Below are 24,166 nucleotides of genomic sequence, written 5' to 3'. Positions count from 1 at the left end.
GTGGAACGGCTTGCCATGCCATTTCCACCTGGCGCCTCAGTTGGACCAGCGTTCGTGCTGGACGTGCAGGCTGCGTGAGATGACGCTTCATCCAGTCCCAAACATGCTCAATGGGGGACAGATCCGGAGATCTTGCTGGCCAGGGTAGTTGACTTACACCTTCTAGAGCACGTTGGGTGGCACGGGATACAAGCGGACGTGCATTGTCCTGTTGGGACAGCAAGTTCCCTTGCCGGTCTAGGAATGGTAGAACGATGGGTTCGATGACGGTTTGGATGTACCGTGCACTATTCAGTGTCCCCTCGACGATCACCAGTGGTGTACGGCCAGTGTAGGAGATCGCTCCCCACACCATGATGCCGAGTGTTGGCCCTGTGTGCCTCGGTCGTATGCAGTCCTGATTGTGGCGCTCACCTGCACGGCGGCAAACACGCATACGACCATCATTGGCACCAAGGCAGAAGCGACTCTCATCGCTGAAGACGACACGTCTCCATTCGTCTCTCCATTCACGCCTGTCGCGACACCACTGGAGGCGGGCTGCACGATGTTGGGGCGTGAGCGGAAGACAGCCTAACGGTGTGCGGGACCGTAGCCCAGCTTCATGGAGACGGTTGCGATTGGTCCTCGCCGATACCCCAGGAGCAACAGTGTCCCTAATTTGCTGGGAAGTGGCGGTGCGGTCCCCTACGGCACTGCGTAGGATCCTACGGTCTTGGCGTGCATCCGTGCGTCGCTGCGGTCCAGTCCCAGGTCGACGGGCACGTGCACCTTCCGCCGACCATTGGGGACAACATCGATGTACTGTGGAGATCTCACGCCCCACGTGTTGAGCAATTCGGCGGTACGTCCACCCGGCCTCCCGCATGCCCACTATACGCCCTCGCTCAAAGTCCGTCAACTGCACATACGGTTCACGTCCACGCTGTCGCGGCATGCTACCAGTGTTAAAGACTGCGATGGAGCTCCGTATGCCACGGCAAACTGGCTGACACTGACGGCGGCGGTGCACAAATGCTGCGCAGCTAGCGCCATTCGACGGCCAACACCGCGGTTCCTGGTGTGTCCGCTGTGCCGTGCGTGTGATCATTGCTTGTACAGCCCTCTCGCAGTGTCCGGAGCAAGTATGGTGGGTCTGACACACCGGTGTCAATGTGTTCTTTTTTCCATTTCCAGGAGTGTATTTTAATCCAGATACAGCAACGAAACTTGTCTAATTGAAAAGCTAATGATCAGAGCTTTACGCAGATATGCAGCATGGAGGGTTTCTAAGAACTTTTACATCCAAGATCATTGACCTTAACCTTCCTTGATTTTCAATATCTCAAAATACACCATCTTTAATTTTAAAAAAATATTGCATTGCTCCATTATGCTACTGTAAACATAGTAAATATCAACATGGCACATCAAAGACATCTAACTCAAAAATTTGTCAGTATCAGTACACTATCAAAATGCGAAAGATGCTAACTATGAAACACAAATTATTAAAAAAAAAAACAATTCATCAGTCATGTTGTATAAGAGTACGATTTATATTACTGTAGTGGTACTATGAGCCATTTTCAGTGTAGCTTCCAATGAAAAGGCAACAAAAAGTGGTAACATCAGGTTTCACAAGTCTCCAATTAAATTGTTAATGTTCACCAGATGTTGTGTAGGGAGAGAGTGTGTCTTTCCAGTTTGCGTCAGGTACGTCTCCACGTTGTCTGCCTGTTTTGGGTTGCGTGGCCAAAGCAGCAATATCGCGGTGTCTGAAAGCGGATGTTGGTTGCTTTCGCACTATCTGACCGAATGTCCCCCTTCACTCCTCATCATCTTTCAGCGAACGATTTCTCGAAATTTTCTCCTTGTCATTGGCGGACTCAGTTTGCAGTTCCGCCCAATGACTGATCGCCGTTTCATGACCACTCTTCTCTGTACAGGGTGGAAATTTCCTATCTTGCGTTGGCTGGTGTGTGACTCGGGAATTGACGTCTTTTTTACGGTTTCACCAGCGTTGGTGGCAGTCTTCCGACGTTTTTCTGCATACCGCAGCTGTTGTAAAAGCAGCCACGAAACACTTCTTTGTAACCGCTATCTCTGTGTGAGGTCTGGGCAGGCTCATTTTTGGGCTTCATATTAGAGTCTGCTGGCGTCCGTGATTTACAAGGAATCTCCTTGCTATATAGAAAACAACAGGCTGACTTCTTCATACGCTTCCGTGTGTGAATTCTTCGCGCTTTGTGTACGCTCCTCGCAGTGCCTATGGGGTGCTGGACTTGTTGATAACGTTCTCGCTTTCTAAGGCAGATAAAGCGGCTGCTGCCAGGCCAGAAAAATTCATTTGCGTTTACATCTGCATTCTGGACGTTTCGTCCCAATGACTGCAGGAATCCCTCGGTTTTCGGCGTGCTTCTCTTTGTCCGCCAGGATCTTTGCAACGTGTCCATTCTCAAGCGACGCATGGGCATCCTGCCGCCTACCTGTGCGGTTGTAGAATGGCTCCAGTATCCACGTCTGGGGCGCTCGCCGCATGGTGTCTGGCAGGCTTTCTCCTGGGCCGCTGGAGTCAGTGAAGGTGGCTCCCAGAGGAGGTATCACACTGCTCAGTAAAGAAGCAGATCATGCCTTTGTTTTTACCTTACCTTCAGTAGTCGGCATTACAGAACGAAGCTTATGGGTATCTGGAATCGTACTTTTATTCGTGAAATATTGCTTCAGCTTGGCAGTATCTTAGTCATGATGGAAAACTGTTTATATTCGAAGACGAATGTTTTCTTTGCCTACTGAAACAACTGTCATTGTGTCAAAATATGGTTTTCATAAGGTCGCTTGAGGCTGGCAAGTGTGGCTAATCTCTTTACAGCCCCAGTAACCTCATCTCTAGGTCCTTAACATGTGCTGTAGCAAAAAAATACCAATCATAATCTTCCTGATGGTAGGACAGATTCACGAAATACTTTCTGTTTTATCATTGGGTAGCCCATCCATCCGAAAAATAGCAAATGTGCTTTGTAATTGGAAAGTGACATTTTAAGAAATTGATGAAATTGTGCTGGAAAGAACACAGACAAACACACACACACCCACACACACACAAACACACACACTCACACTCACACTGATCATGCTGAAGGCAATCAGATATTTCCACATATGACACATGGCATACTTAATTAGTATTTGCGTCTCTGTTGTAAGCAACCAACGGATGAGTTGTAAGCTGTGAATTATTCCAGTGAAATCCCTGTACTTCATCCTGATTGGCGAAGGAGTAATTCTCTACAAAATCACAAACAACATGACATTTATTTGCTTTGTGTTCTTCTTTAGTGATTTTAAAAATCTGTGACTGCTGCTGTGTGATACGTGATAGTGGTAGGAGCTGTTGGAAACTCGGTGCAAAAAAAAAAAATCGTCTGTTGATTTTGTTATAGTCTCTAGAACTGCAACGCCTGCGGCGAATCAACACCTATTTGGAATTTCATCAGTGCAGTTCGCACCAAACAGTTCAAACAGTACTCAGTCAACCTTGTCAGACTTGAAGAATAGGAGTGTGTGCCTACGAAACATATTGAAAGTGCATTGCATGAATCAAATGCTACACAGTGCTTTTATGATGGTAATGTGTGTTCTTCACACTTCGTTAGTTCATTTAATTTACACCCTTCAACCATTAACTTAAAATTCTGGCGTGAGACTCATAAACAAACAGCATGGATTCCACTGGCATAGGCAAGAACACAGTGCTTTAGCAGTAACACACAAAATTTTGATTGAACGTTGGGCCCATCAGAGCAGTTCTCTGAGCAGTCCGCCCGTCTCCCTCAGATTCGGGAGAGGAAAAAAATTGAGAATCGATATTTACATCTGATTGTGTATCTTTGAAAAATGCATACAATTCCTTAAGAACGTCTAACCATGGCTGCTTCTGCTAACGTACTCTAATTCCAATTTCTTTCACGGACACATACCGTAGTCTTTTCTTCCTGGCATCCGACGGCTTACATTATGTTCACAGTGGAAACTAAGTACACGTTGAACAGTTTTTACACCATACCTTACCTACCTTTGGATTTGGTGTTGCTGATCTTTCATGTTCTGCTTCTAACTGTTTTGCTCTTCATACCATGTAATCTGAAGTAGAAAATACTTTCATTGTTTTCATTATACTCCAGTTCTTTGGAAGTACTATCAAAATTTGTGTTTTGTCACACATACACAATGTATTGTGAAACTTATCCTTCAGCTGGGCTACGATTTCTCTTTCTTCATTTTTTTCACCCTCTTCTTTTTCCAGTTGCGCCACGCAAGCACATTCCAACACAGAGCAACCTTTTTCAATTTTTACACAGAGGCAACCTTTTTCAATTTTTGCTTTGGGTTATTTTTCTCATGCTGAAACCTCTTTTTCTTCACAGGAGACTCACCTAAAAACTGGAGGCTAGTAGTTAAAGAATCCAATGCCACATCTGATGTTCTTTCATTTTCACTTAATATCATCTCTGGAAGTACCTAGCACAGATAACGCCGGACTTGCACGGGTTTATGGGTTTTGTGATATTTGCTTACTACATATACTGCATATTTTTCCATCTGGCAATACATTAGGACACTTGTTTACCATCCTTTCCTCAAATTCTTCTGTACTCTTCTTCTTGAAATTGAGTGCACCAGTACATTTTGACTTGAAATCGATTTTTTACAAACTACTACTAAATACTACTTCACAGCGCATGTACACTGCAGCCACACCATGAAATAAGCTAATTACAACTGGCTGACATAAAAATCTCTTCCATTGGCTGTTCATAGTAAGAAACTATCATCAATTTGTCAGAAAAATAGTGACTGGTGTTGTTTGCTCTTCTGGAAGAAAACCCCGTTACGTAATTGCTTACTGTATTAATGTTTTGGTCATGGTGCCTTTGGTGTACAGTCTTGACTTTTACCATGTTCATAGTAGCATATTGGGGCTACACAATATATTGTTTTTTTTTTTCAAAAGAGTTAAAAGTGTGTATTTTGAGCTATTCAACGTTAAAGGTTAAGGTCAATGGAACTGGGTATAACAAATCTTAGAAACCTGGCATATTGCTTATCAGTATAAAGCTCTACTCATTAGCTTTTCAGTTGTACAGGTTTCATGGCCGTATATGGATTAGGACCAGTGCTATATTCATTTATGTTGAGTCAGATGGAAGTGAATTTTACATAATTTTCAAACTTTGCAGACCTCTAACTTTATTCACAGTTGTCAAATGCCTCTGCAAATTGATAGTTTTTCATCTCTCATTTGGATCACTGAATGAATGCTCCAAATCTGAAAGAACTCTGGGTGGGCCGGGTTGAGTGCTGCTTTGAATTGACTTGGTATTATCCCAACAGGTCTTGAAGAGAATAAGTGGATTACCGAATGAGAAATATAGGCTTCTGTTGAAAAAAGACACACTGAGGAAAGTTACAGGAAAGGCAGTTGTGCTGGTTAACTCCCCCTGGTGGCTATACAGCACTTGCTTGTTAATCTTTCAGGTTTTCTCTGTGTGATTGACTAATTGTGTGCTTACAGATGCTGAGCCGAGCTGTTCCATTTCGCGCACAATATTTTGACGACCGACCCAAGGAAGAAGACTGGGTCGATTGTCGAAATATTGCACATGAAATGGAACAGCTCGGCTCAGAGCCGGGAAGGACACCATTGCTATTTGCTTGAAACATTTTTAATTTGTTTTTGTGTAAAAAGTTATTTGGGGTGGTCAAGATAATTGGCAGACTCTGAATACTTTATGTGCATTGGTGTGCAAAACTTAAGGGCGAAAGTAACTTTTGCATGATGTGTCACTGCCAAGTTGCTTGGACCCTACATAGAAAGAACCGCTACAGTATAACAGAAGATAACCGAAAGAAATATCCAAAGAGATGAACAGAAATGGCACTTTTATTCAAATACACTAATCACGCAGCGCCATTTATGTTGGTTCCTCACACATTAAAAAAGGAAGGGTATGGTTCTTAATGGATGTATGTGCAACGTGCTTCCATGTAGGAAGGAGTAGTTGTGGCAGGTCGTTTCGTTCCTCCATCAGCGCAGATGACAACTGCTGTATGGTCATTGGTGCATGAGGACGTGTTTGTTGCTATACGACTCCCCATCACATTCCACACATACTCGATGGCATTTAAGTCAAGCGAAATGGGAGGCCATTCCATTCGAATATCCTCTTGTCCCAAGAACTTCTCCACCTGGCTGTTCAATATGGTCGCGTAGTGTCATCCATTAAAATGAAGGTCGAATGTACCCCTGAAAAGACGCACGTGGGAAAGAAGTACAGAATGACATTGACCGACGAATGCACCTTTTTCAAAGATTTGTATGTCAGTAGGCCAATGCAACATTATGTATCTCCACACCACAACACCTGCCCCACCAAATAGATCACGTGTGACAATGTTACTGGGTGCATCACGAGTTCCCACATCTCGCCATATGACGGTACGCCCAACGTTGTCGAACTTGATCATTTTGCTGGTCCACCTGTTACGGTAAGTAGGCATAATGTTGCATGGGCGTACTGACCTTCACATCCTTGTACACGGTACACTCACCGGTCAACGTTATTGTGACACTGTAGTCCTTCCCATGTGCGTCTTTTCACGGTTGCATTCTGCCCTGACTTCCGTTTTCGTGGATGAAGATGCCCCATCTTATCGAACAGCGCAGGAGGAGGATGAGGTCCTGGAGACGAGAGGATGTCCAGGTAATGGACTGGCCTCCCTGTTCCCCCCGACTTAAATCTCATTAAGCATGTATGGGCTGCGTTGGTGAGACGTATTGCAGCGCGTCTATGCTGATCAACAACCCTCCAGCAGTTGTCAACCACGTTGGTTTAGGAATGGAACGCCCTACCACAAGAACTAACCAACATCGTGACCAGCGTCTGAGCGCGTTGCGTCCAGGGGACCACAATAAATCGCGATTACTTCATTGTAATTTTTGTCTTTGAGTAACAATGTCATTTTTGTTCGTCTCATTGCGTATTTCTTTCTTTTATCTTTTTTATTACGGCGCAACAGTTCTTTCTATGTATGGTCCAAGTTTCATCGAGCTATGTAACGTAGCAGTGACATATCATGTAAAAGCTACTTTCGTCCTTAAGTTTTGCACATCAGTGAATTTTATGTACTCTTTCCAGTAATAAAACTATGAAATTGAAATTTAGGGAGCAGTGGAAGGAAGGAAATTATGCTTAACATCATGTCGACGATGAGGTCATTAGTGACAGAGCGTAATCTTGGGTTGCAGAAGGAAGTCACTGTGTTCTTGCAAATGAGCCATCCCGGTATTTGCTACAAGCGATTTAGGGAAGCCACAGAAAATCTGCATCTGAACCGACGTCCTCCTGAACGCTAGTCCATTGACGACTGCTAGATGGTGGTTGATGCAAGTGGACGTGTTGCTATACGACTCCGCAACACATTGCACATGTGCTGGATGGGATTTAAGTCAGGGGAAAGAGCAGTGGTTGCACTGGTTGTCAATTATCGTAACCATCATGACAATGTCTTTGACTCTTCTCTTTGCGAAAGAATCCCGTTGTGGGAGATATATTTATCAAACATGGACAATTTTTACGTCCTTTTATTCCATAAAGTATACACACATGTGGGATTTCATTCAGTTTAGTAAATTATATATTGTTCTATCAGGCCGTTATTGTTTGTTTCTGGCCTTAGCCATAGGCGTCCGCAAGGGGGAAGAGGGGGGGGGGGGGAGGCGGGGAGATATACAGAATTAAAGGCGATGTGGTATGTGTTAGGTCAGTTAAAACAAAATGGAGAGTAAAATAGAGATAAAAATGGTATTTCGGTACATTCTACATAACTAGATAATTAGATAATTAATAGATTTACATTACTGATAAAAGTAATACCAATGTACTTGTTTTATACACCAAAGCGCCTAAGAAGCTGGTATAGGCATGCGTATTCAAATACAGAGATATTTAAACAGGCAGAATACGGCGCTGCGGTCGACAACGCCTCTATAAGACATGAAGTGTCTGGCGCAGTTGTTAGATCGGTTACTGCTACTGCGATGGCAGGTTATCAAGATTTCAGTGAGTTTGAACGTGGTGTTATAGTCGGCGCGCGAGCGATGGGACACAGCATCTCCGAGGTAGCGATGAAGTGGAGATTTTCTCCTACGACCATTTCACGAGTGTACCGTGAATATCAGGAATCCGGTAAACCATCAAATCTCCTACATCGCGGCTGGGGAAAGATCCTGCAAGAACGGGACCAACGACGACTGAAGAGAATCGTTCAACGTCACAGAAGTGCAACCCTTCCGCAAATTACTGTAGATTTCAGTGCTGGACCATCGACGAGTGTCAGCGTGCGAACCGTTCAGCGAAACATCATCGATTGGTCTTCCGGAGCCGAAGGCCCTGTCGTTGTACCCTTGATGACTGCACGTCACAAAGCTTTACGCCTCGCCTGGGCCCGTCAACACCAACATCGGACTTTGGATGACTGGAAACATGTTGCCTGGTCGGACGAGTCTCGTTTCAAATTGTTTCGAGTGGATGGACGTGTACGAGTATGGAGACAGCCTCATGAATCCATGGACCCTACATGTCAGCAGGGGACTGTTCAAGCTGGTTGATGCTCTGTAATAGTGTGGGGTGTGTGCAGTTGGAGTGGTACATGACCCGTGATACGTGGACTCTTGGCAGGTGACCCGTTCGTAAGCATCCTGTATGATCACCAGCATCCATTCGTGTCCATTGTGCATTCCGACGGACTTGGGCAATCCAACAGGACAATGCGACACCCATCACGTCCAGAATTGCTAAAAAGTGGCTCCAGGAACACTCTTCTGAGTTTAAACACTTCCGATGGCCAACAAACTCCCCAGACATTATTGAGCATATCTGGCATGCCTTGCAACGTGCTGTTCAGAAGAGATCTCCACCCCGTCGTACTCTTCACAGTGACAATTTCCTCCAGCATTACTTCAGACGTTAGTCGAGTCCATGCCACGTCATGTTGCGGCACTTCTGCGTACTCACTGGGGACCTTCACGATACTGGGCAGGTGTACCAGTTTCTTTGGCTGCTCGGTGTAGTTCCTAGAAAAGTGAGTTATAGTTAACTGTATCAGCTCGTGTAAATTAAGAGGCAAATTGAAGTTCACAATTTCCTTCTCTCTTAGTTTAACGCTACTTCATCTGAATGCATGTATTTATATTACGTATCTGTGCGGACAGAAAGGGAAAGAGCTCCTTGTACACCCCGTATTCGCTTGTCGCCAGGAGCGTCAGTTCAGAAGCTGGAAAAGAAGATTTTAGCGCCATCGACGCCGAATCAGTGGCACGGATTGTTCTCTTCGATTGTCGCATCCAAACTAGTGGTTCACATCATCGGTGAATCAGCATTCACAAAGCGGTGACTCAACGGCGTGAATTCGGAATCATGCATGAGTGAAGATCAGTTGTACAATAGCGGCTACAAACTTTCTGCCATAATAGCCCTTTGCGTACCAAGGTTTGCTTGGTATTTCTGGTGATATACGGTACTGGCATAAAGACAGCCTCTTGATTTCGAGGATTGTGCCCATTCCTTATTTCATTCATTTCTTGTTAGTCGCTTATGTATTTGTAGAATGTCGTTATTCTTCGCAGTCATATACTGCCTCTTTGCCATGCCTGTCTGGAATTTGGTTTCCTTTCATCCCACAGTGACCTTCTATCCAACACATTTTGAATTGCCGTTTATTGATTTATATTTCTCCCAGCACGTCTTCTATTCAGTGTGCCATGGGCTGACTCATTTTTCCGGCGTTGTTGTTCTTTAGCAAGGCAAGAGCTGATACAGGATGTGAAAGATTATATTATTTCTTTCTGTAGTATATTGAATAGGAAGAACAGCTTCCACGATTGCAGTTAGTTCCCCTATGATGATTGTGTTGTCATTTGCTAGTTCAAATTTTCTACTGAAGACTGAGGTATACTTTGACCAATACAGAAATTTTACCAAAACATTAGTACCGGGTAAGAGAAAATTCAACGGAAAACATATCGCTAAAATTTCAGACACAACCTGTGTCTACCTGTACTGATAATAAAACTGTATCAACCATCGTGTCTGTACATTGAAAATACTTACCAAAAATTGATTGCGAGTGATGTAGGGATTGTGGCAGAATACAACAAGACTAGTTTAAAAACTTGGTCTCTATGCCTATTTGAACGCGCTAATATCCAAAACTACTAGTCAGTTTTTATGGGAATTTCAGAGGTAATTTTAGCGTAGCCTGCGCAATGTATAGGTTTATGTAATCAAAATGGGATCACCGCAAAAAAGGTATCGTAATTTAAAAGATCTAAAACCGTCGTATATATCTGATTGTCTGTTTTAACACACTAATCTCCAAAACTACTACACGAATTTTCATGGGGATTACACAGGTAACTTGAGCGTAGCTTGAGGCAGCTTATAGGCTTTACTTCATCAAAACCGGACCACGGAAAAAATATCGTAATTTGAAGTTCTGGGAGTCTAATGAGCTTAGTAGTTCTGATGTTTACGTTGGTGATGGCGTCGAACACGAAACAACCAGTAGTTGGCGCTGTTAGTTTCGTAATACACCAAAGAACCAATAGATGGCACTGATAGTTTTTTTTATCTCAGTGACTGAAGCTGTTCGGATGTTTACATCACTGGCAGAATAAGCGCCGCTTTGCGAATACAAACTAACGCTGAAATTATATTAAGAACTTAACGACATTGATTTGCTTCTGTCAATAGATCTTATTTATATTCTTTGCTATGGGAAATGAATTCATTGAGTTTGCTTTGTGATTTGGGTGCCTACTAATTACTAAGGCCACTCTTTGTAAACCCCTCACAAAAGAGAGGTATTCGACCTACAAGGGGAGAAGAGGTGGCGTCGTCAAGTTTCTGATCACGAGGATTTGCCGCAGTGACTTGGTTTTAATACAAAACCTCTCTGCAGCGTCTCATGAAGTGAGGGCATGTGACATTGTTGTTGGTAATCCGTCTAGTGAGAGCACTTAGTGACTTCCAACAAGCTTTAAGTATAATTTCAACCCTTTCTAAACTTCGCAGCGTAGTGTGCGCTGATATGAAACTTGGAAAGTACCGCGAAGGGTGGGTTAGTGGTTACCACACTGGAGTCGCATTCTGGAGGGCGACGGTTCAGACCTGCGTTCGACCATTCTGATGTAGGTTTTCCGCGATTTCCCTAAGTCGCTTCTGGCGAATGGCGGGATGATTTCTTGGAAAGGGCACGGCCGATTTTTTTCTCTATCTTTCCCTAACCCGATGCGACCAATGACCTCGCTGTTTGCCCCTTCCCCCCCCCCTCCTCCCCCCCAAAAAAATCAACCAACCAGTCTTGGAAAGTGGGTGACGAGGTACTGGCGGAAGTAAAGCTGTGAGAACGGATAGTGAGTCGTCCGTGGGTAGCTCAGTCGGTAGTGCACTGGTCCGCGAGTGTGAAAGGTCCCAAGCTCGAGTCTGTCCGGCACGTAGTTTTAATCCTGCAGAAAGTTTCTATCTGAGCTACTTCTCGCTTACATGCTTAACGTCTAATACTTAGCAAACTAACTAATATGAAAATAAATCAGTCGTTGGAAGCTGTTTTCTACATGGAAGTTCGATTCTTGAAGGAATCGGAGGGGCGGGGGCGGCGGCATGCGGGCTTACTGTTTGTCCCCGTTTGTTTATAAATATATAAAAGTAACTTTTATTGTGAAAAAGGAAATAACTTACAGAAATGTTTAATACAGCACTGAATATACACTCCTGGAAATGGGAAAAAGAACACATTGACACCGGTGTGTCAGACCCACCATACTTGCTCCGGACACTGCGAGAGGGCTGTACAAGCAATGATCACACGCACGGCACAGCGGACACACCAGGAACCGCGGTGTTGGCCGTCGAATGGCGCTAGCTGCGCAGCATTTGTGCACCGCCGCCGTCAGTGTCAGCCAGTTTGCCGTGGCATACGGAGCTCCATCGCAGTCTTTATCACTGGTAGCATGCCGCGACAGCGTGGACGTGAACCGTATGTGCAGTTGACGGACTTTGAGCGAGGGCGTATAGTGGGCATGCGGGAGGCCGGGTGGACGTACCGCCGAATTGCTCAACACGTGGGGCGTGAGGTCTCCACAGTACATCGATGTTGTCGCCAGTGGTCGGCGGAAGGTGCACGTGCCCGTCGGCCTGGGACCGGACCGCAGCGACGCACGGATGCACGCCAAGACCGTAGGATCATACGCAGTGCCGTAGGTGACCGCACCGCCACTTCCCAGCAAATTAGGGACACTGTTGCTCCTGGGGTATCGGCGAGGACCATTCGCAACCGTCTCCATGAAGCTGGGCTACGGTCCCGCACACCGTTAGGCCGTCTTCCGCTCACGCCCCAACATCGTGCAGCCCGCCTCCAGTGGTGTCGCGACAGGCGTGAATGGAGGGACGAATGGAGACGTGTCGTCTTCAGCGATGAGAGTCGCTTCTGCCTTGGTGCCAATGATGGTCGTATGCGTGTTTGGCGCCGTGCAGGTGAGCGCCACAATCAGGACTGCATACGACCGAGGCACACAGGGCCAACACCCGGCATCATGGTGTGGGGAGCGATCTCCTACACTGGCCGTACACCACTGGTGATCGTCGAGGGGACACTGAATAGTGCACGGTACATCCAAACCGTCATCGAACCCATCGTTCTACCATTCCTAGACCGGCAAGGGAACTTGCTGCTCCAACAGGACAATGCACGTCCGCATGTATCCCGTGCCACCCAACGTGCTCTAGAAGGTGTAAGTCAACTACCCTGGCCAGCAAGATCTCCGGATCTGTCCCCCATTGAGCATGTTTGGGACTGGATGAAGCGTCGTCTCACGCGGTCTGCACGTCCAGCACGAACGCTGGTCCAACTGAGGCGCCAGGTGGAAATGGCATGGCAAGCCGTTCCACAGGACTACATCCAGCATCTCTACGATCGTCTCCATGGGAGAATAGCAGCCTGCATTGCTGCGAAAGGTGGATATACACTGTACTAGTGCCGACATTGTGCATGCTCTGTTGCCTGTGTCTATGTGCCTGTGGTTCTGTCAGTGCGATCATGTGATGTATCTGACCCCAGGAATGTGTCAATAAAGTTTCCCCTTCCTGGGACAATGAATTCACGGTGTTCTTATTTCAATTTCCAGGAGTGTAGTATATCTTAAAATATTTTATTTACAAATGTTCAATGTGGCTATCTTTTGTAACACGACAAATGCCCCATGTGTAACCCTATGAAGCAAGGCTTGACGTATGGTGGTAACTTCTTACGTTATCTATTGTCACACCTAGTCGATGTTTCCCAGAAGCCGAGGAAAGAACACACTGTTCTTAATGTAACCCCATACAGAAAAGTTCATTGGGCTTAAATGAAGTGACTGTGGTGGCATGCTATCTTGCTGGAAAATAAATACTGTGCCCATAGGCCGCGCGGAGTGGCCGCGCGTTCAGAGGCGCCATGTCACTGATTACGCGGTCCGTCCCACCGGAGGTTCGGACGGACCACCTCAACAGTGTGGTTCCTTAGGAATTCACACACATTTGAACATTTTTTCTGTGCAAATATCCTTTTTTATTTGAGGGCATTAGGTGCTGTTCAGGCATGTCCGGTTACGATATGCCAGTTACAGCTGACTTGGCAACAAAGGAAGGATCGTAAATCTTGTTACAGCTTACAGCGCAAAACAAACATTTACCTTAGGCAGTCTCGTACATGTTCGATTACGTGACGTGGTTTTTCCTCACTCCATATCCGAACATTATGCTGATTCGCTATATCGCAGGTATGGAATGTGGCTTCGTCAATGAACACAATTTTATTAACTCTACACAAAACTTAGCTCGTTTCTCTTTGTCACTTTCTCTTAAAGATTGCAGCAGTTCTAATTTGTATCGTTTGAATGACAGGCGTTCACAGTGTAACACGGTAACACCAGGCATATTCAATTCTAAGCTGGCATGGCTTTTTGAATTACCCGAACTACCAATTTACTCTGCCAAAATTGTTCAATTGCTGCGTCAGTGACTGCTGATTGACCCTGACCCGGCGTCAGATTCGGTTAAATGATTGTAACAATTAATAAAAGTTTGTATTTGTGGCTAGCGATATTTAGTCCAATATCGTCTCCGAACCGTAGTAGCGGATTAACAGAAACAACACTGCGCATACCCTGCTCTCTGATACGACTTCATTTTGACTGTCAGAATAATTTATTCGCACATGCCACGTAGCGAGGACGTTGGGAACTAACAGTGGTAAGCAGATAGACTGCATTCAGTGCTGTGTCAAACATTTCTGTAAGTTATTTAACCTTTAAAGGTTACTTTGTATAACCAATTTATGAATACACTGTGTACTGAGAGTAAGCCGGCCGGAGTCGCCGTGCGGTTCTAGACGCTACAGTCTGGAACCGCGAGACCGCTACGGTCGCAGGTTCGAATCCTGCCTCGGGCATGGATGTGTGTGATGTCCTTAGGTTAGTTAGGTTTAAGTAGTTCGAAGTTCTAGGGGACTGATGACCTCAGAAGTTGAGTCCCATAGTGCTCAGAGCCATTTTTTTTTTTTTTTTTGTACTAATTGTGAGAGTAAAATGGTGGTACGCGGGACATGTAATAGGATGATTGGTTGTTGGATGGACCAAGGAACAGATGTGAAAAGGATTTCAACAGGTATGAAAAGGCCGATGCAACGACTGAATGAAAGACGGGTGGATGGCATTATAAATTACGTAGAAATAAAGACAGCGGAAGACTGTAATGAAGGGAAAAATCTGGAGGCGGCCGTTCTCCAGCAGTGGATGTCACATGGGTGGTGGTGGTGGTTTTGGTGGTGGTGATGGTGGTGGTGGTGGTGGTGAGGAGGAGGAGGAGGAGGAAATTCTCTGACATTCTTGTTAGTACCACTCAGGAAAAGCGAGGCCAATCCATGCGGAAACAGCCAGGGCAGCCATATCCACTGCCTTCCAAAACGGCGTATGATGGCTGTGGATGGGTTTGACACCGTTGCGGCATGTATTCGATGAAATTCCCATGCATTTCTCAAGGGTAGAACTCTGCAGCGAAGTGTGCGCCGGAATGGGACATCTTGACAAAATTTTAACTGTCAGTAAGACCATCGCCTTCTACAGCAAAGCTGCAAGTACGCTTACTAGGTCGACTAGTAGTTTTAATACCCTGGGAAATCTGTTGCAGATATTTTCGCTATTTTTCAATAAGAACTATCGCCAGCACTGTGGCAGTGGTGAGAGATGCTGGTGGAGTCAGAATATGTGTTCCATCGAATCTCAGACACTGAGCTGCGGCCGCATTGTGTATATGACAGGACTGCTGCTGGCTAGCACTTTGTCTTCTCTTTTGTTGCTTTGGCCCAACACCAAACAGATTGGTGTCATGGCTATAGTACACCAAGACCACAGTCGAACAGTTGCATTTCTACAGTTACATCTCCTGACAAAATTACTTTGCAAGGATCATTTCCAACTGTAACGGCAGTGATATGTATTTCTAATTGTTGCAGTTTTCTTCTTTGTCCTAGTATGGGGTTAGTCGTTAGTATGCGACACAACTCGACAAGAAAGTTATTGATAAACACCTATCGTGTCAGAAATTTCAGAACGTTCTAGCAATGATTTTATATTGCTACAGCAGTTCTTCTCACTGCAGATTTCATTCGGACGACGTAACGTACAGTGTTACCTATACTCCAGTGTGTGGATGTCGTCGTCATAGATACTTTCCACAGCATAGAAACTTAAAAGCAGTTAGAATTGAAGTAACAAGAAATTGGTGGTTTTTCTAAAGAGCAGGTAATTGGAGGTTCTCACTTTGAATTTTTTGTGTTAGTGGGTACTGTTTTGCTGAAAGTACAGTATCTCATCAACTGTATCCGGGCACTTACTAGTGAATACCTCTAAATTTGAGCAGGCCGGTGTGGCCGAGCGGTTCTAGGCGCTTCAGTTTGGAACCGCGCTACCGCTACGGTCGCAGATTCGAATTCTGCCTCGGACATGGATGTGTGTGATGTCCTTAGGTTAGTTAGGTTTAAGTAGTTCTAAGTCTAGGGGACTGATGACCTCAGATGTTAAGTCCCATAGTGCTCAGAGCCATTTGAACCAACTAAATTTGACATGTTCCACATCCACGAGGATCTCCTTAGCACGGATCTATGGAACGAAAAGCTAACCTAATCTAATCCCCGAGACCTGAAGGAAACGAATTACCATGCGTAAAACAGCTTCAAATGTCTGATTACTTTATACATGATTTAGTTGTTACATATTTTACTTAAACATGCAAGAGAGAAAAGTTTAGGAAAGGTTTGAAATTATGCTTGTTGGAAGTCGCTAAGTGTCCGTATTACGAAACACTGAATGAATACAGTTTGCGTAATTCTCGCTTCGTTTTAAGCAAAAGCTATGTTTTCACGCACCTCAATGTTTATGAGGTCATATCTCCTAAACCATGTGTGGTACAATATGTAATTTTGCGCTACATTCAGTGATATATGTAAATACTTTGTCAAAAGTGTTTTACGAATAGGGTTGGTAGTGAAGAAATAATAAATTAAAACATCTTGCTTGTTGTTGAAGTTCTACTGTGCACCATTTGAATGAGAAGCTAGTTTTTCACCAATATAAATATCGATGATGTCATACCTTCCGAACTACAAGGTGTACAACTTTGCTTCCGCTGTCTGCCGATAGGTGGTGGCAATGGTAAGTAGCGGTCGAAAGAAACAGACCGCAGACATCAGGCAGTTAGCTTGGAGGACCTCGGTCAGCATAACCTCATTCAAACATTAGTCGATTTGTGTCTGCGTCATAAAGTTGCTCTTGATTGAAAATGTCAGTTTACGAGCCTAATTCTCGTCATTTGCGGGAGGTGTTACAGTTTTGTTTCAATATGAAGAAAACAGCGGCTGAGTCTCATCGAATGCTCTCAAGTACATATGGTAAGAACGCTATTAGTGAAAGAACGTGTCCTGAGTGCTTTCAACGCTTCAAGAACGGTGATTTTAACGTCGTAGACCGGCATAGTGGTGGAAGAGTGAATGTTTTCGAAGATGCAGAACTGGAGACATTGCTGAGTGAAGACTCGCGTCAAACTCAAGAAGAATTGGCACGATTAGTGGGAGTGACACAGCAAACCATTTCAAAACGCCTCAAGGCTATGGGCATGATTCAGAAAGAAGGCAACTTCGGTCCCGTGTGAGCTGAAACCATGAGACGTTGAACTGCGTTTGTGTGTTTGTGAAAAGTTGCTTTAGAGGCAAAAACGGAAGGAATTTCTGCATCGCATTGTGACCGGGGACGAAAAATGGGTTTATTACAATAACCCTAAACGCAAAAACTCATGGGGATACCCCGGCCATGCTTCTAAGTCGACGGCCAAATCGAATATTCACGGCTCCAAGATCATGCTCTGGATTTGGTGGGACCAGCTCGGCGACGTGTACTATGAGGTGTTAAAACCAAGTGAAACTATCACAGGTGTTCGTTATCGAACGCAATTAATGCATTTGAACAGAGCATTAAAAGATAAACGGACGCAATCCAGCGAGAGGCAAGATAAAGTGATTTTGCAGCACGACAACGCTCGACCCCACGTTGCAAAAGAGTTCAAAACGTACTTGGAAACGTTAAAATGGGAAGTGCTATCCCACTCGGCGTATTTTCCAGACGTAGCTCCCTCTGACTATCACGTGTTTAGATCAATGGCGCATGGCCTGTCTGACCAACACTTCCGATCACATGAGGAAGTCATAAAGTGGATCGATTCGTGGATCGCTTCAAAGGACGAGATGGGAGAAAGTAGTTGCCAGCGATGGAAAATACTTTGAATGTGACATGTGTAACCAATTTGTTTCATTAAAGCCTCAAATGTTGGGGAAAAAACGGCGTAAGCAAAGCTGTACACCTTGTATGGATCGTACAGTGATATAATTTGACAGGTACATTTAGTCATATACATACACCAAAAAAAGTTTTGCATTACCCCAGTTCCCAGAACTCCTGAAGATAGACGTTGACTGTGGATTTTGTATCACAGACATAGTACCTTTGACTGTTCAGAGATGTCACTAAACCCGCCGAAAGATGTAAACAACCATGTATGAGCAGCGTCTATTAGACGGAGGGGTTCCGACAGCCGATCAGTTCCAGTCATTCCACCAGGTAGGAGGTACACGGCTCGTGTTGTCTGTAGTCCAACATGCCAAATGGACCGCTCAGGATTGGCATCACGTTTTATTCACCGATGAGTGTCGCATATGCCTTCAACCAGACAATCGTCGGAGACGTGTTTGGAGGCAACCCGATCAGGCTGAACGCCTTAGACACACCGTCCAGCGAGTGCAGCAAGGTGGAGGTTCCCTGCTGTTCGGAGTGGCATTATGTGGGACCGACGTACGCCGGTGGTGGTCATGGAAGGCGCCGTAACGGCTGTACGATACGTGAATGCCATCCTTCGACCGTTAGTGCAACCACATCGGCAGAATATTGGCGAGGCATTCGTCTTCATGGACAACAGTTTGCGCGCCCATCGTGCACATCTTGTGAATGACTTTCTTCAGGATGACAATATCGCTCGACTACAGTGTCCAGCTTATTCTCCGGACATGAACCCTATCGAACATGCCTGGGATAGATTGAAAAGGGCTGTTTATGGACGACGTGAGCCACCAACCACTCTGAGGATCTACGCCGAATTTCAGGATTGGGAACTTCTGGACTAACAGTCTCTTGATGAACTTGTGAATAGTATGTCACGACGAATACAGGCATGCATCAATGCAAGAGGACGTGCTACTGTGTATTAGAGGTATCGGTGTGTACAGCAGTCTGGACCACCACCTCTGAAGGTGGTACAACATGCAATGTGTGGTCTTCATGAGCAATAAAAAGGGCGGAAATGATGTTTATGTTGATCTCTATTCCAATTTTCTGTACAAGTTCCGGAACTCTCGGAACCGAGGTGAGGTTCAAATGGCTCTGAGCACTATGGGACTCAACTACTGAGGTCATTAGTCCCCTAGAACTTAGAACTAGTTAAACCTAACTAACCTAAGGACATCACAAACATCCATGCCCGAGGCAGGATTCGAACCTGCGACTGTAGCGGTCTTGCGGTTCCAGACTGCAGCGCCTTTAACCGCACGGCCACTTCGGCCGGCACCGAGGTGAGGCAAAACTTTTTTTGATGTGCGTATGTGGATACTGTCTGCAAAGTGTTGCGAAATGAGTCGGTAGTAAGGACGTAATAAATTAGAACGTCACATTTGATGCTAAATTTCCCTGCATGAAGAGCGAAAATGTAGTAAGCGACAAAAGTTTTTTTTTCTTTTCACAATTTGTGGGAATTGCAGGCGAACAAAAGTTTCGTAAGGATTTGAAATTGTGTGTAAAATTTATTGGAAATCGCAAAGTGCTCTCATTTTCAAATACCGGATGAAATGAAGTCCAGGTATTTGTGTGCCGGTAGTTAAGTTACCTCATGACAAACATACAGTTTATAATTGTAATACTTGTCTTATTGTGTCTACCCTCCTCCTTTCTGAGGGCTTGTAGTCTGCTGGGAACACATTCCGAATAATGTCTCTGGGGGTATAGCACCCCATATTTTCTCAAAAACTGTCACAGCTCTGGAGCGAAGTCGACGGTGTAAATCATCCCAAATGTGTTCCATTGGGTTCAAGTCGGGACTCTGGGGAGGCTAGTTAATTTCAGGAACTTTATTGTTCAGAAACCAGTGCCTCACAGATATTGCTTATGACAGACTGAATTGTTATGCTAATACAATCAACCACCATTTCCCAACTGTTTTTCTGCTGTACGCAGTACACAATGGTCTAAAATGTGTTCATATCCTTATGCGTTTATTTTTTTCTTAAGGGAAGCACACCCTAACCATGAAGAATACCCCCATACCGTAACACCACCTTCTCTATACTTAACTGTTGGCACTACACATGATTGCGGGAAATGTTCTCCAAGCATTCGCCTAATCCTAACCCTTCCACCCGACAACCACAGAGTAGAGTGTGATTCATCACTCTAAATCAGTTGTTTCCTATCATCCACTGTCCAGTACCTCGCTACTTACAGAAACTCAAGTGTCGATTAGCGTTTAAAATACAAACTGTAGTGGTTATAAGTGCAGATATTTCTATCGATGGCTGATGACTGAGAATGATCTACTGATCAACATTACGTCATTATTCACGTCATTTTGAGACTAATAATTACACAGGTAGGTTGGTTAGTAGATCCAAGTACACGGGGCGAGAGCAAGCCATTAACGCTTATTTTCCCCTGGGCAGCAGGTCAGGTATTTAAGTGTGGACGAAAATCGGTCAGTCTATGCTGACAGGTGTAGTCCACTTAGTGTTGCAGTTACGACCGTGCAAAAAACATTCGGTAGTAAATTATGTGATGTGTTTGTGGAAAGACTTTTCGACGCAGAGAAAAAACAACCAACACACTGAGTGAGCATATATTAAGGTACCGCATATAAAAATATCTGCAGCTATACCCGTTATACCGTGTATAAACTTATGGTTTATGCGGAATTGCTCGATCATTGTAACCCATTATTTTTAACTCCTGACACACACTCATTGTTCTAGCTGGGCAGTGATTCCTTCTGCTGATATCATGCGATTTTTCACAATTATCCTCCGCAATGCTCGAAGATCCCCATTCGTTAGTACATGAGGTCTCCCTGGACATGGGCTAACTTTAGTTGTTCCTTCGTGTTTCCGCTTTACAATCACATCACCAACACTCGACATTTGCAGCATTAGGTGGATTGAAATGTCGATAGATTTATTACTCTGGTGACTTCCATGTACGAAGTAACTGAGCTCTGCTGCTCAATTACACTGTTACTGCTTCTGTATCCCTACTGACAGCACAATACACCCTGCCTCCTTTTGTACTGGCGGGTCCGACTCTCGTGGCATCTAGTGCTCAATTCTGCGTTACATAGGGACTTCCGGATTCTTCTCATCAGATAGTGCAGCAATTGCAACAAGAGCACATACTGATTTTGGAAGACCTTGTCTCAAACGAGAGGTAATGGCCCCGTATGGCGGAATGCTTAGCCGCTATGTTTACTCCTGGTAACCTACCGTCGTCGCTCAGTATGATCTGATTAAGAGCTCTGATGACACATTTTGACTTGCGTACAGGTCTCTACCAGAAATCTGCGCACTTAGCAAGACGGTGCACAATCCTATACTCCAGGTCAGCGCCATACCGTGCCAAAGAACATTTCACCATCCTAAGGCTTTTTGCTGTCCACCAAAGTTAACTCTTCTCATTTCTGTTATACTCGTCTTGACTTTCCCCAGTGCAGAATAGTCTCATGGACACAAGTTTCTAATTTTCGTGACGCGTGGGTGATAGGTTGAATGCGTTTGTGTTTAGCCAAATGTACCAGAAATTCTGTTATCTCGTGAAGTTTGTGCCACAATGAGTCACAGTAGCCAATGTGGAAGAAAACGTCACTACCTCGTAGTGTGGAGATGCGCATAAGTCATTCAGTCACATATTACGAAACTTAATAATTAGCCTCTCCAGATCCTTTGACTACCTGCCTTTAAATTGGTATTACACTGTCTTTTATTTTATGCGCTGGTATTTGGTTTTCTTCAGCAAATCTATTTCCGTTGTGTATTTTAGTGTCAGCATTAACATATCTTTACCCGTGATTCTAGAGAATATTGTGATTCAGTAAGTGTCTAATTGTAAGAATAGTCTGTTGTACTGTCTCATTGGCTTGGTTCTGTGCAGAAATGTTTTTCATCTTTTCTTTCGCACTCCTACGTGTGAACGAAATGCTTGATGCTCCATAATTGCACTGCAGTCGACTGAATATCGATCTATTTCTTTAATACCTTCTGGTGTGATCATGTTTAATTGAGGAATTTGTTTTATTGACATCCCTCATACACACAAGTTTCGTTCAACTTCTTCAGAGGGGAGGTATCATGTTGGAGTTGTTTATCATTACAGACGTTTGTAAAGGATGACGTGATCTAGGTCGTTGATGCTTCTGGCTAGAAATCCTTGAAAATAAATACATTTGTTAAGGTAAGTACAGTGTTATTCAACTCTCGCAAATTAACGCTGCAATGGTGATATGAGACTATTATGTAGCTTACTGTAAAAAATATGGAAACAACTTGAATGCTACAACTCCTATATCTGGCTGTGGCTGCATGATCACTAAAGCATCTGGCTTGTATTTCTGCAAAAAAATTAAAATCGCAACACGAAAAAGCTTACAGAAATGACACAACTCAAGATGTTTTAAAATGTGCATCACGTTCGTTTAATGTCACCCATGTGCATCCTCTGGTGTTATAAGCAAAGATACGAGAATAAGTAAATCAGAGAACTGTTAATGGGTGGAGAAATTAACATTATACCATAATTAGGCTAAATCATTAAATATTTGAAGTGTGGAAATTGAATAGGTTCTACGCGACATTTTTTTGACAAAACGCATTTCAGTGTTGCTGTATTCTCGGTAATCTTGCTTGTTCCTACGCTTCATCCGGATGCCAGACCACGAAGAAACCATTTCAAGCATGCCTCAGCTGATGGCGCGTGGTCTTTGTGCCAAGCTCTGCTTCTCTAGAGTTTCAAAATTCAGAAGATATGAGAGTACAGTTCTATCAGTTAAAAACTTAATGCTGTATTTCTATACTTGTATTATCGCAAATAAAATGTAATGCCTCATTATTAATGGCACTCGGAACAAAACTGTCTTCCTGCTGTTCTGTTAAAAACTGTACGAATCATCATGTATTTTGTATATAGCCAAACTATCAAAAATGTCAAAGACGCCAAATACAAACTGGTTCATGCAAAGACGAGTACAACCAGCCACTGGGAAAAATGTTATTTGTTTACATATATAGCGCTGTTTCTGGTTTCGCACCGACAAGTTCATCATCAGACGGCTATTCATGTTTATATTACATGTGTTATTGTTTAGTTGTTGACAAAACAGCCAACAACTAGTGTAAACAACAACAAATGTCTGAAAACGTGAACAGCTGTCTGAATATGAACCTGTCGCTTCAGGGCCGGTAACGGTGATTTCCGTATGAATAAATTGCGTTTTCTTCTTTGCAAGAATCAACCAGTAAAAACTTTCTTATTACTCTTAGAACCAGTCAGTTTCTTGGTTGGCACTTACAACTTTCGTAATAAAGGACTTATTTTCTAATTTGTCTGCCTCTCTTTTTTTTCATAGCTGAGGTGGGCAGCATAATTTGCAATATCAGAATTACTTCTCAATTTTTTAGATGCAAATGAGTTGTGTACATAGAGAGGTACCTTGTTTTTTGAGTCTCCTGAAAAATGTGAATTTTTTTTTTTTAATTTGTGGTAAGTTCCTATGGGACCAAACTACTGAGGTCATCGGTCCCTAGGCTTACACACTACTTATCAGATTAAACTAACTTATGCTGAGGACAACACACACCCATGCCCGAGGGAGGACTCGAACCTCCGACGGGGGGAGCCGCGCGAATCGTGGCAAGGTGCGATAGACCTCGCGGCGACAAATGTGAGATTTGGTGCTTAGAATCTTTTCAATTTCCACTCTTCAGTCATCTTCAGAAAAATATTTTGTCAGTGAAGCAAGAATTATAACAAGGATTTCCAACCTCTTTTCACCATCTGCTTGCAAGTCTGTGCTGTCATCGCTGTCCTGTCGTTTCGTCTCCTCGCGTGCTGCTACGCTTCCGGCCATCACCAGGACGACCAAGGCTGCCAACAGCAGTAACCGAAATCTGCGCCGAAAGAGAAATGTATCAGTTAGTGCAGAACTCTAATTTGATTACATTTTGCCAGTTCAACCAAGATTATTGTGCATTAGGAGAGTCCATGAAAATAAAAGTATTATAGAAGCAGCAAAAAGGCATCTGCTCATTCGTCATTGTTATCTGCCTAGTATTAACACATATATCCATCGTAGGAAGACATGGGAGCAGCTGTGTTGCTGTTGTATATTTGTATAAAATGTTTATCTATGGTGCTGTAAGTTCCAGTATGTTATGGCTTCTTTGGGAGACGAAA

General features: G+C 44.1%; 1 protein-coding gene across 2 annotated transcripts in view; it reads right to left on the bottom strand.

Moving 5' to 3' along the window:
- The window catches only part of LOC124552597 (stress response protein NST1-like), a 160,660-nt gene extending 136,780 nt beyond the window's left edge, over positions 1-23,880 (bottom strand). For both annotated transcript variants that reach the window (XM_047126921.1, XM_047126922.1), the window contains exon 1: positions 23,755-23,880. In XM_047126921.1, the coding sequence (XP_046982877.1) occupies positions 23,755-23,840 (86 nt within the window). In that variant the 5' untranslated portion in view covers positions 23,841-23,880. The remainder of the gene's footprint in view (positions 1-23,754) is intronic.
- Between the last annotated feature and the right edge of the window lie 286 nt (positions 23,881-24,166).

The sequence above is a fragment of the Schistocerca americana genome, chromosome 10 (assembly GCF_021461395.2).
Source record: "Schistocerca americana isolate TAMUIC-IGC-003095 chromosome 10, iqSchAmer2.1, whole genome shotgun sequence".
Classification (NCBI taxonomy): domain Eukaryota; kingdom Metazoa; phylum Arthropoda; class Insecta; order Orthoptera; family Acrididae; genus Schistocerca; species Schistocerca americana.
Note: the sequence above shows the minus strand (reverse complement) of the source record. Positions and strands in the feature narration are given on the sequence as shown.